This window comes from Camelina sativa, chromosome 19 (genome assembly GCF_000633955.1).
Source record: "Camelina sativa cultivar DH55 chromosome 19, Cs, whole genome shotgun sequence".
Taxonomy (NCBI): domain Eukaryota; kingdom Viridiplantae; phylum Streptophyta; class Magnoliopsida; order Brassicales; family Brassicaceae; genus Camelina; species Camelina sativa.
In genome coordinates, this window is record NC_025703.1 from 24,660,595 (window position 1) to 24,673,769 (window position 13,175).

A 13,175-nucleotide genomic window follows, 5' to 3' on the forward strand; every position below is an offset into this window, starting at 1 on the left:
GGGTTTTAAAAACCTAAAAATACTATTTATATGTCCTAAAACACGTCAGGGACTTGTATTGCAAATATGGAAAACTTCAGGCAACTTTGTAAAACTTCCAAATTGGTGATTCTTCATCGGCTGAAGAGGGTGTCGATCGATGCTCCTAAGTGGTGACGATCGATGCCATTTCTTTGATCCGAGTCCAAATTGATTCTTCAAGATTTATGCTCCAAAATGATCCAAATTGCTCCACTTTGCTCCTTCTGTGCCAAAGTCCTAGAAATCTGCAAAGACTCAAAAACATCCTAGAAAACAAATCAAAAGACTCTAAAACACTCCTTATATCATGGTTAAAAACCACAAAAACTATGATATATCACAAAACATGAAAAACGGATTGATGAGAAGCATTATCGGAGAACCATCGTGTGTCTTAGATATTTACTCCATACACGACCTGGTCTATCATATCCCGTTGGTGTACTGAGCAGGTATCTGCAGGAACCAAGAGAGTCACATGGGGTTGCGCTTAAGCAAGTGTTAAGATATCTTCGTGGAACTTCTTCTCATGGTCTTTATTTCAAGCGAGGGAACACAACAGGTTTGATAGGATTTAGCGATAGCAGTCTTAGTGTTGATCTAGATGATGGAAAGAGTATTGCGGGTCATATCTTTTATTTCAATGGATTTCCGATCACATGGTGCTCTCAGAAGCAATAAGTTGTAGCTTTTTCTTCCTGTGAAGCAGAATTCATGGCCGCTACAGAGGCGGCTAAGCAAGCTATTTGGCTCCAAGATCTTTTTGCAAAGATTAGTGGAACCGAAAGTAAATCAGTAACAATTAGAGTCGATAATAAGTCTGCAATCGCACTCACTAAGAACCCCGTCTTCCACGGACGCAGCAAACACATCCATCGGCGATACCACTTCATTAGAAAATCATTGAGAATAGACTTGTTATGGTTGAACATGTTCCCGGAGTCGCACAGAATGTCGACATTCTCACGAAGGCACTTGAGAAGAACATATTTAAGGAAATGAGGAATCACATTGGAGTGCAAGAAGTCTTGTAGAAGAGTTTTAAGCTTATGGGAGAGAATGTTGGATAATCTTGAAGTTAACTTAAGGAATAAGTTAACGTCTTAACCGAGCAATGGTTAAAGAGGATAAGAACAAACATGTTTAGGAGTTATCTAAACATATAAAGTTTCCGATCATGATTTGGTTTTTGGTATTATAAATAGAGGTGTTATGATAAGAGAATTTGTAAGAATTTGAGAGAGAGATTGAGTGGCTTTGTTTTAAGAGATTTACAAAGCTAATAAAAGGAGTGCTTTTATAATTCTTAATCTTGATATTTAAATTCTAGAATGTGTACGTTGAATCGTTGTATATATACTACTGAATAACAATAAATTAAATGTGCACAACAAAATTACCTGAAAAATATAGTTTGTATACAAAACATAAGATATATAGTATAATCAATAACGTGAAGTCGTGAACCACCACTAAAAACGCAATCAAAATACAGTCTACTACTATTTATTAACAAGTTATGGAAACAATATTTTACTAGTCAAACTATTGGACGACATTTGCTAACTAAAAAGCAACTTTTAGTCACAAAATTTTATAGGAAAAAAAAAGTCACAAAATTTTATATGACTAAAGATTTAATTATCAAACCAGAGGTTTTGAGTTGTTGCCGAGCAATCTAATCTTGTTAGCAAATGATACCTTCTTTTTTTTTTTGTAAGGAAATGATACCTCTTTTATCTACTATTAATAAATTCCAAACAAAAATAATATTGTTTTAAATGTTTTTAAAACCGGACCGGAAGGTGAACCGGAAGTCTTTCGGGTCATTCAGTCAACTGGTCGGACCGGTTGAACCACGGGTCAATTAGCTTAGTGGTTTGTTTACATTTTATAAATATAACATCTACTTTTCAATAAATATATGAACAAAACATAAAAAATGAAGTAGTAAACAACTAAAATTAAACTTTTAAATGATTAGATAAAATAAATAAGTGATTTTTCTATAAATAACAAATATTTAATTTTAATTTGGTTTGAGTTTGAAGTGTGATAAAAATAAAATATTTTTATTTGATATTGACCCGTTGGTGCGACCCGCCGGTTCAACCACCGGTTCACGGGGTTTTAGCGGGTATTTCCGGTTTTTTGCGGGTTTATAGTTTTCTGGTTTTTATTTTTTAGAGGTAACCCGGACCGGAATGTCTACCGGGTCGCGGTTGGACCGGTCCGACCGGCCGGTCCGGTCCGGGTTTTAAAACATTGATTAATTTGTTATTGACTCACCCTGGGAAAAATAACCGAACCGATTTGTCTGAACCGAACCGAACCGAGATTTGGACAAATCGGTTCGGTTAGTGTTTTTTTGTTTGGTTCAATCGGCATAATTTCTGTAGAGAGTTCGGGTATATCTTCGGGTCGGTTCGGTCGGGTAACCCGAACAGATAACCAATAACCGAAAATTGTGGGTTATGTTATAAAAGTTTTTTTAAACCCTAATCGGCTAATCTCATATTTTTCGATAGCCGACTTGAGTCCCGACACATTCTTCTTCACTCTGTCGATTCTTTCTCCAATTTTCATTTCATCTTCTTCTTTTCCCCTTTAATTCTGTCTCAGTAAAGTCCAAATCGTGGGTCAAAGTTTCTTAGTTCGTTCAATCGTTGAGTTCCTTGTTTGAAGTCATAACTCAGAATTCAAAAGTGTAAATTCTTAGTCCAAATCTTTTCTATCGGGTTTATTAGGACTTTTACTTATGTTTCTCCCTATCTATGTTGAAATTGATATGAGATTATGGTTAAATTAGGAGTTTCTATGCTGTTGAAATTAATTTAGGATTCCAATTTATTTGGGATTTCGAGTTTGTTCAAATTAACTTGAGGATTCATTTACGTTTGATTTTTGATACAACTAGAACTATGTACCAATTTATGTTTGATTTTGTTACTAACAGTCTCACATTTGTTCAAGTCTACAGATGGTTTCTTTTCACGACGAGAATGATGAGTTCATTGATGAAGATGAAGAAGTGGCACAACCTAGTGAAGCTGGAAAGACGAAGAGGGGATCAACTGGAAAATCAAGTTGCGATGTGCTACCAAAGCCAAGGAAAAGACCTGCTCGTAGATCAGAAGTATGGACACATTTCGTTGAGAATGTAGATTCTGAAGAACCAGTCAGCAAGTGTCGGTACTATGGGCAGGAGATTGGTTGTTGCAGCAAGAAAACCGGAACAACTCCCATGAAGAATCACCTGGACAGATGTAAGTTGTACTTGTCTTATAAAGAGAGTGGGTCTCAGTCTGTTTTGGCTGCCGATAGTAATGGTGTAGTCACAACAATGAAGTATGATAAAGACTTGTTCTAAAGTTCAGTCAATGAGTTGATTGTACTTAATGAGCTGCCGTTTTCTTTTGTGGAATCGGAGGGGTTTAGGAGATTTTGTTTGAATGTACTGCCAATGTACACAGTACATTGTAGGAAGACAGCAACCACCGATATTTTCTCAATGTACCTGCAAGAAAAAGATTGTATGAAGAAAATGTTTGCTTGTGATAAGAAGAGAGTATCTCTCACTACAGATATATGGACAGCTCCTACTACTTCATGGAGTTACATGGTGGTGACAGCCCACTGGATTGATACAAACTGGGTGTTGCAGAAGTGGATCATAAGCTTCAAACCTGTCACAGACCATAAGGGAGAAACCATTGCTGCACAGCTTATTCAGTGTATAGAGGATTGGGGAATTGGAAGTGTTTTTACAGTGACAATTGACAATGCCAAGGGTAATGATAAAGCATTAAGGTTGATGACAGATGCTTTGAGGCTGAAGGGACCTCAGACATTAGTTAGAGATGGTGCATATCTACACATGTGATGCTGTGCTCACATTCTTAACTTGATTGTGAGAGATGGTCTAGCTTCCGTGAATGATAGTGTAGTTGCCATTAGGAACGCAGTTAAGTATGTGAAATCATCGACCCAAAGGCTGGAATCAAATCAATCGCGAGTTACGTTTGGGAAGGTAACAAGATGGAGTGTTACATTGGACTGTATTACAAGGTGGAATTCGACTTACCTTATGCTGACATCAGCCTTGAAGTTCAGAGATGCATTTGACAAGTTGTTGGTAGAAGAAAAACTGTACAATGATTACTTCATGGAGATAGAAGAGGAGGGAGAGAAGGGAGAGAAAAGGATTGGGCCTCCAACTTCTGTTAGCTGGGATGAAATTCACAGGTTGGTGAAGTTTCTGAAATTGTTTTTCAATTGCACTTTGTCATTTTCAGCATCTAAGACAGTGACCTCTTCACTTTGCTACAATGAGATAGTCATCATCGAGCAACATCTCATTTCATTAAGCTACCATAATGATCCGCTCCAACAGAAACAAGCAATGGCCATGAGGGCTAAGTTTGAAAAGTATTGGGATGGACTTCTCAACATGAATCCATTAGTGATCATTGCAAGTATCTTTGATCCAAGGAATAAGATGCAATTCCCATCTGTTTGCTTTGACAAGCTCTACGGTAAAGACAGTGAGGAGAGTAAGCATCAATGATCCTCAATTAAGATTGTCATGAAGAATTTGTTTGAAGAGTATGTCTCTAAGCAAAGCACCTCTTCTCAAGGTGTCTCCAAGAGTGATATGGGGGTTCTGAACAAGCAAATGATGTGCTTTTTGATTTGTCAGATGATGATGGATATGATAGAGAGTTTCTATATTCAGAGATGGACAATGAAACTACAAATGAGGAAGCTACTAGCGAGTTGGACATATACTTAATGGAGAAACATGTGCCACGTTTGAAAAATGTCTTGGGAATGGATTATGATGTGCTATCATGGTGGAGGCGTAATAGTGTGAAGTTTCCTATATTGGCTGAGCTTGCTAGGGATGTGCTTGCCATGCAAGTGTCTTCAGTTGCTTCTGAGTCAGCATTCAGTACAAGTGGGAGAATTTTAGACCCTTACAGAAGTTGCCTAACACCCAATATGATCGAATCTTTGCTCTGTTTACAACAGTGGCTGAGAAACACTATGGCTGCTGAAAAGGTTGCTAACTTAGCTCAAATGGTTGAAGAATTGGAGTTCCATGATTCACTAGGTAATCATTTACGGTTTTGAATCTGTTTTTACATTATCTCATTCAGTTCATGTGGCTTTAAGACTTAACATACTCAAGCTTATGAATATTTGTTTCCTTGTGTAGCTTCTCCTTCTTTGGACCAACCTCCGGCTGTTGTGTGAGTTGCAGGTGGGGTTAGAGACTCTTTCTACTCTATGTTATGACTTGAACCTATTGTCTCTTTTTGAACTTGAAGTTTTTACTTGTTTGAACATGAACTTTTTATGTTGTGGTATGAACTACTGAACTATTGAATATGAACTTAATTGTGGTTAAGACCAGCTCATGTATAGACATTTTGCATGATTTTTGCTAATTTATGTTGTTCATCACTTGTAATACGGTTCAATTCGGAAGCAACAATCAATGACGGAAATAACCGGTAACCGAACTGAACCGAACCGGATATTTATTCGGTTCTTTTCGGAACAATTAGAAAATTCAGTAATTAACCGATAACCGAAATAACCGATCCGAACTAACCGAATTCGAAGGGCTATTATTGACTATTATATTTTGAAAAAATGTGTTGGTTCCTCTGTCTCTAATAGATTAATATTTTGATATTTACATACATATTAAAAAAAGTTAAATTTTTTATTTCTAAACTAATTTAAAATTATTTTTTAGTAGAAAAATAAAAAAAAATAAGTCATTATATAATATGCTAGTTGGAAAAACGTATAAAGTAAAAACATCATTTTAGTTTTTTAATCTACAAAATCAATCTTATAGGAAGACAATTTTTTTCCAAAACATCAATTTATTAGAGACAGAGATAGAATTATTTAGGATCTAAAAGCAACTCCAATGGTGCTCCAAATCTTGCTCCAAATTCTATATTTGGTGTAAAACCATCTCCAATAGTGCTCTATTTTTTGCTTCAAAAATAGAGAAATGAACAGTGTTGCTTCAAATTTGGAGCAATACTATTCATTTCTCTATTTTTGAAGCATAACTTTTTTATTTACAAAATCCTCCTCCAATTTTAATATTTTATCATCTTATACCTAAACAAATTTATATAATGATTTTTTATCATAACATAAAATTAGTTAATCATTTGTGGGAAAACTATACTAATGATGGTGTTAAATAAATATCAATTAATCATTGTATCTTTTATTTATATTTTGTAATGAAATTTTATTTTTTAAAATATTATAATTTTATTAGATATTTATTTAAAATAAACTAGGTGGTTTGAATTTGTAAATTTTAAAATTAGGGGACTATAGTAGAAGTTGAAATAAAACATTTAATAAAATAATTATTGAATTAATTTTTTAAAAGTAAGAAATAGAGCCAACTATTGGAGTAAATCATTACTCTATTTATAGAGAATTCTATTTTTAAAGCAAAAAATAAAACAAACCATTAGAGTTGGTCTAAATGGTGACACTAGTTTAAGGAATTGTTCAGAAAAGTTGAGGAATTTTATCTTGGTTACATCATTTGCACAAAAGTGTAATTTGAAGAATTTCAGTCACATCATTTGTTTAGATCATCTCCAATGTATATCTCTATTTTTTCCTCTAAAATAGAGTATGTAAAAAATAGAGCATTGTTTTGCTCCAATGTATTAACTCTAAATGATGAGCAAATGTTGCTGTATAATAGATATTTGACTCTAAAATAGAGTGGGGTTGGAGATGGTCTTACATAATATTTTACTATTTTCAATGATTTTATTATGATTATTTTTATTCTATTTTAATAAATTATAAATACTTTAATATTAGAAATCACAATTTCATAAGTTTTATTAGTTTGCATAATAATTATATAAAAATTAGTTAGTTATTCTTTAGATAGATTTAAAAAAAAATCAAGTGAATTTTAAATTAAAAAAACTAATTAATCTACTCCATTTACACAAACAAAATTCACTTGATAAATTTTCACTCCACTTAACACAAATATAACCTTTTTTTTTCATTTGGCCGAAATATAAAATTATACAGTATATAGTCCAGTAATTATTTTGTTTTCTTATTGCAGTATTACTTTTTGGATAAAACTTGTGTGACAGGAGAAAAGGAACATATAACGAGGCAGTCCAGCCCAAGAAAATGAGATCCGTTAATACTAGTATTAATTAAATTTTCAATGTAATAATCATGAGCGTTGTTTACGATAAAACAGAGGGTTCAAACTACAAAAAATATACTCTTCTTTCTTTTAATATAAAAACAATGGCTGCACCAATGTCTTAACTGCCACATTCTTGTTCTTGGTACACATTTCACTATAACCGAACCGACATTATAGTATAAGTAACGTATGAAATTTATAATCAGACAGATCCCACAAAGCCATCTAAACTATTTATAAACTATACTATCAATTATATTTATATGATATAGTATTTTCTATAAAATTCTAAAAGCTACGGTTCATTGAACAAGATCTACGACATACAATAGAGGTAGAGCAACTAACCCAAATAATCATTTTCTCTTACTCCGTTACTCGTGTCATCTTAGTTCACGCGGCTCGAGATAATGTAGCTCTTTGTAATTTTCTCTGTTTAAGGAAATATAGAATGAACTTTACGCGCTCTCGCAACGCGTGAGCTACCTTAACGTAATCCATAGTTGTATGTACTCCACTATAACGAAGAACTAATCATGTATAGTGGAGTATTAATTAAACTGTCTCCAAAGATTACACAAGCTCGATAAAATATGACCATCAATTTTAGTGACCAGTCAGTGGTCATTGATGACAATCATTAACTTTGATGTTTTAAAGGAAAGAACAAATAAAACTGACGATATATATCGATAAACAACATTTTAGGAAAACCAAAGGTACAAGATCTTTTGTTAACTAGGGTTGTAGTTTTTTTTCCACTATAATCTCAATTTTGGTTGACACTTGACACTGTTATTTTTTCCACGATTTAATTTTTTTTTTCTTTTCACAAAGTCTTTGAACAAGTTCAAACTTACCTATTACAAAAACTGAAGTTGAGTTGATTACCAAAAGAGAAAGAAACCAAAAATGTTTTAAGTTGTAATGGTTTCCTGATGAGCATAATTAATGGCTAAAACCATCAGCTAGTTTGTTGCCGGTACAAGAAACATGAACGAAAAAATCCCTACGATCTAATCTTCCCATAGTTGAATGTCACCAATCAAGTGTTCCTTCGAGGTTAACCTCGACAAGTTGACAGTGTACAAGATCAAAACTAGAGTCCATTATTATCCATCAATTCTTGTTTTAATTAGTTTTGAACTACCAGAAAACATTCAACAAACACTGTTCAGAAGTTCTGTTATAAAAAACAATTATTCCTGATTTTGGTTCGAGATTACTGGTTATAATAATATAGTGTAATGATGATTCGATAACAGATTGTAATCAAATATATTACTACTAACTACATCTCTGTCATTTTTTGCATGCATCCGGATCTGTGAAAATTCATTTTCTTCATAGTGGTAAAATTTTAACATATTCATTATATATAAAAAAAAGATAAGAGATAAAACGAAGTCAATTAAAATAAAACCTAGAAGACGATACTAGCTAGTAATTACAAATTACGTACTAGAGACATACTACTAAGTACTAATTAATACCACTAACTGCAAGCGAACCATAGTTGAACGAAAGAGAGAGGGTAGTTAAGAGCTTTAATCCGGTGCGAAGCCGGGGTACACGAGCTAGTTCAAACGAAGCTCAAGAGAAGCGCAAGGGCCTCTACCATGACAATCATGACCGTCCAGTTGGCCATACTTCCAGCTGGCACCATTTATGTGATCTTCACCATGCATAGGGAAGAGAGGAAGCGTACGTCGATGTTCCAGATAAGCATCGCCACCACATTCTTCTTCTTCCTGATGACCGTCTAGACCAAACGGAGGTTTTGGTCTATCGAAGAAGTTGTAAGGTGCTGATGAGTAATGATGATTATGATCCATGTTTGCCGTCCATCCTCCACCTACGTTGTTGTAATTCATAGAACAGTCTTGTTCCTTCACCCAAACAAATTCAGTTCCATTAAATTCATATATGTAGGATATATATTATTTGAAATAAATGACTTATTGTTTGGTACGTACCATAGATCCATAGATATGGCTACTTGAGTAGCCATTAGAAGCATTAACAGCACCACATTCAGTACCTGAGCTTGCATGATTTAAATTCCCTTCAAACAAATATACGTACCAGTGAGCATATAAATTTTGATTCCACACCATACAATATATACAGAGAAAATGAAGAAAGAGACATAAAATTAATTAGTGATTTTTCTATACTGACCAAAATCCCTAATTTCGTTACAAATCACAAATAAAATTAAAATCACGTGAGTCTAGTTTCCATTACACAACAAAGAAACCGTTCTTTAGATGCAAATCTGGTTTGCCCCAATCAAGATCCATAACTTCACTTATACGTCATTACATATACATATATCCATCAAAATCATATGTACATAAAATCTTCTTGGGTTTGGTTATTTTTACTAATTCGTATAACTAGTTCATAGTAATATATATTTAATTGACATAGTTAATTAAAAAAAAAATCATCTGAATATTCTCAACAATTTTTAACATTTTATATACATACATATATCTATCAAAGTCATATATGTAGATCTTGTTAGGTTTTTTTTTTTTTTTTTTGCTAGATGTAAATGTTTCATAATTAGTAATACGCTTTGACGAATAAAGTATCTTAATAAATTCCTAAAATAAAAGCATATATAAGAAATTTAGTCACCGTTATTGAAGCTGGGATATGACTTGTTCTGATGATAGAGATGATGCTCTTGGTTAAGTTTAACGTTGACGGAGTTCGCAGGTCTCTGCATGGGAACGCCATGATGATGGTGAAGTAGAGGGAGATGTTGATGATAATGATCATTAGCCATCATAACCGAGTTGGGAGATGAAGACGGTGTGGTCATGGTTGTGCCGTTGAATCTCTTCTTCTGACGCTCACGAGCCTTGTGGTTCTGGAACCAGTAAAAGACGTTCTTGCCCTCGATCTTTCCGAACTGTCGCAGCCTAGCAGTGATCTTCTGGATCTGATCTGCTGTTGGTGACCGGATTCCACTATTGTAATAAAGCTCTTTGAGCATTTTGATCTGCTCCGTCGTTGGTGTCCACCTCGTGCTGGTTTGGCGACAAGTGTAACCACCAGAACCGGACTTGTTGTTATTGCCGCTTTCTTGGTCGGCTTGATGGTGATGATGCTGATGCTGCGGTGGCTCCATGTGTCTTGATTCTGACTTTCGTTCACAAAGGAGATAAGATAAAGATACTAGAGAGGAAGAAGAGAATGATATTGAGAAAGAGAGAAGCTTTACTTTAGCAAGAAAACAACTTGGTGAAGAGATTTTAGGTTTTGTGTGAGAGAGAAGATATATATAGAGAGATTAAGGTGTTGAGTTATTATATATACATAGATGGGGACCAAACAACTTTTTTGCAATATTCTAGAAAATCAGTTATTCAAAAGTGTTATTCTTTTAAGTAAGTAGATTTTATTTTCATACATACAAAACCCTATATATTTACAATATTTCACTTCATTTAATAAGGAATTAACATACACAATATTTTTTATAGCTATTAGTATAAGATAAAAGAAAAGTGTCCTCGTCACTTATAAATGGCCTATCATTACGAGATTAGAGAAGCTTATATATCAGTTAATATACAAAATGTGTATATTTGAAAGAAATACATGTTCATTTGAATATTTAACATCCGAATAAGTTGTTATGTTTGGAAGAAAATTCTTACTTTGAATACATATTTCTCTTTTTAAAATATGTATCAAAAAAGAGAAACGAAACACTAATTCATTTTCGATATACTTTAGAATTACGTATATCATCATCGATACCATGCATTAACAACTTAATAATATGAACTTGTGTTAAGCATTTCTATAACTCATGATCATGTCAATGACTGAATAGTATTCTTCTTGAACAAGAAAAAATCATGAACAGATCATGAAACTATGCTCTTGAGAGTTTCTTTAAATTATTTTAGTGTCAATAATAATGTATTTATTTATAATAAAAAATATATGTTGTGGGGGATCGAATCAGAGGATATCTGGTGGAGAAGGATTGAAAGGGACAGAGAAGTTAGAAATAAACATGAAAATGGAAAGGGACAAAGAAGGGAATTAGAAAGGTGAGGGCATCATCGGTATTTACTTAGACGAAAAACCCAAACTACTCTTCTTTGTTTTTCAATTTCTCTGTCTCTTCTCAATTATTACTTCACCAGCTTTTATTGTGTTATGTTATCTGTCTACGTATGAAAGATATTACCCCCATACACACACAATTTAAACATAAAAAATCTAAAACATCCATGTAAATTCTTGTAACTTGTATCGTAGGAATGAAAGAAAATGAAATGAATACTGTTTGATAATTCTCTAATGCAAGTTCTTTCTTTATCTTCTCTATATACTGAATTATGTTTTTTAAAAAGAAATACATTAGTTTATCTCAATTATAATTATGTGTAGAACAAGTGTGACGACTGGTGTAGTTACCGACATGTTAAATATGTAATTCATTCATTTCTAGTTATATTTTAGTAAATATGACTTTTGGTATTGAAAAGGAACAATGCCCAACTTTCGTATAGTCTTATTGTTCTACGTAACAGCCATACAAATAAAAGATATGTAGAGATTTTCAATGTATACTTTTTGAAGAATTATACAAATTTCATAAAAGCATTATAGTTTTATATGGGGAATGGCCCTAAAGATACGGCCGATAAGAATTATGAAACTATAAAATGAAAATTTTAAAATCGGATCAACAAAAAGTTGCTTGGCTATTATATAGTATACTTGTTTATATAGCACCTCATGATTTCTCGGATTCATGAGCAACACAACGTGCAAAAACGTACCCGGAATAATAATAATAAAAAAAAACTTTTTACGACATCTAAGTCTTAGAATCTTTTAGGTAGTTTCATCACACAAAAAAAATGGTAACTAAACAGTACTTTGTTAGACTAATGGATTACTCATTTATATCCGAGAATAGGTTTGTAATGTCTTTTGGCATTTAATTTGTTCTATATATGGAATCAACGGTCAAGGATTTTTATTCAACTTCTGCTCTCTGTATACTCGGGGATTATATATCTAATTGTATTTGTATAAGTTACCCAGTATAAGAGTGGCAAGACTCATTTCTTATGAATGTTTCGAATTCATCTAATCTCTCCTAGAGCTAGAGTTTTTTTATTTGGTATAAATTTTAACATTAGAACCAAATTTTTTCTTTTTCTATATCTAGTTGGATCGTGAATGTCTTTTGACAAGAAAGAAAAAGAATGTCTTGTTACACTAGCTACATGCGTATATATTGATGTATATACAAGTAACTACATGAACATAAGGTCACATTTACATAGTGGTTGCTACGTAGAATAAGAATACTCTCACATAGGCCCTTTGATTTATAAACTCCTATGAGTACGTACGGTAACGAGCATGCAGTGAGAAACAGAGGATCGTAATTTACGCATCACGATCTTTTTCATTGTCGTAAAGTACTGTTGAAGAGGGCAGAGGGCTAAAGACTCAGAGCTTTTGTAAACTAACGTCTACGTGGCCCCTAAAGCCACTCTTCTTTATTGCAGAGAGATTTCATTTTCATTTAGGGCATCATTAGTTTCAGTTTGTACTTTTGCCCTAATTTCATGAAAATGTTTTATTTTTATTTTTATAAATGATGATTTCATGAAAATGTTTACAATTAGTTTTATTATTTCTTAGTATAAAATAATTGGTTTCCCGGATATTAATGGGGGAAAAAATAGGGTTTGGAACATGCATGGTCCCCTATATGATCCGAGCCTTATATTCAGTCTGTCATATGTTATTCGCTATTTACACCATACGTTACACTGTTTATATTTCGAGTACTTATTGAAACTCTTAATTAGTTCATCGACGTACGTACCATATATATTAGTTCTCAAATATTCATAACTATATTATAAGACATTTT

At 33.3% G+C, this 13,175-nt stretch overlaps 2 protein-coding genes across 2 annotated transcripts; both read right to left on the reverse strand.

Moving 5' to 3' along the window:
* Nucleotides 8,672–10,499, reverse strand: LOC104767101 (protein WUSCHEL-like). The gene is made up of 3 exons (XM_010491134.1): nt 9,896–10,499; nt 9,226–9,314; nt 8,672–9,138 (listed from the first exon to the last, which is right to left on the reverse strand). The coding sequence occupies exons 1-3, from the start codon at nt 10,389–10,391 to the stop codon at nt 8,827–8,829; spliced, it is 897 nt and encodes a 298-aa protein (XP_010489436.1). The 5' UTR covers nt 10,392–10,499; the 3' UTR covers nt 8,672–8,826.
* Nucleotides 12,547–12,906, reverse strand: LOC104768170. Its single transcript, XM_010492096.1, is given in 4 exon segments — nt 12,547–12,582; nt 12,646–12,759; nt 12,761–12,805; nt 12,808–12,906. Coding segments are annotated over 4 exon segments (294 nt in total).

Bases quoted from the DNA above. Each gene is read 5' to 3' on its own strand.
- LOC104767101 (XM_010491134.1), bottom strand. From the start codon at position 10,391: ATGGAGCCACCGCAGCATCAGCATCATCACCATCAAGCCGACCAAGAA. The intron at 9,315-9,895 runs GTGACTAAATTT...ATTTGTTTGAAG, and splicing joins ATATCCCAGCTTCAATAACG to GGAATTTAAATCATGCAAGC. The intron at 9,139-9,225 runs GTACGTACCAAA...GTTTGGGTGAAG, and splicing joins GCCATATCTATGGATCTATG to GAACAAGACTGTTCTATGAA.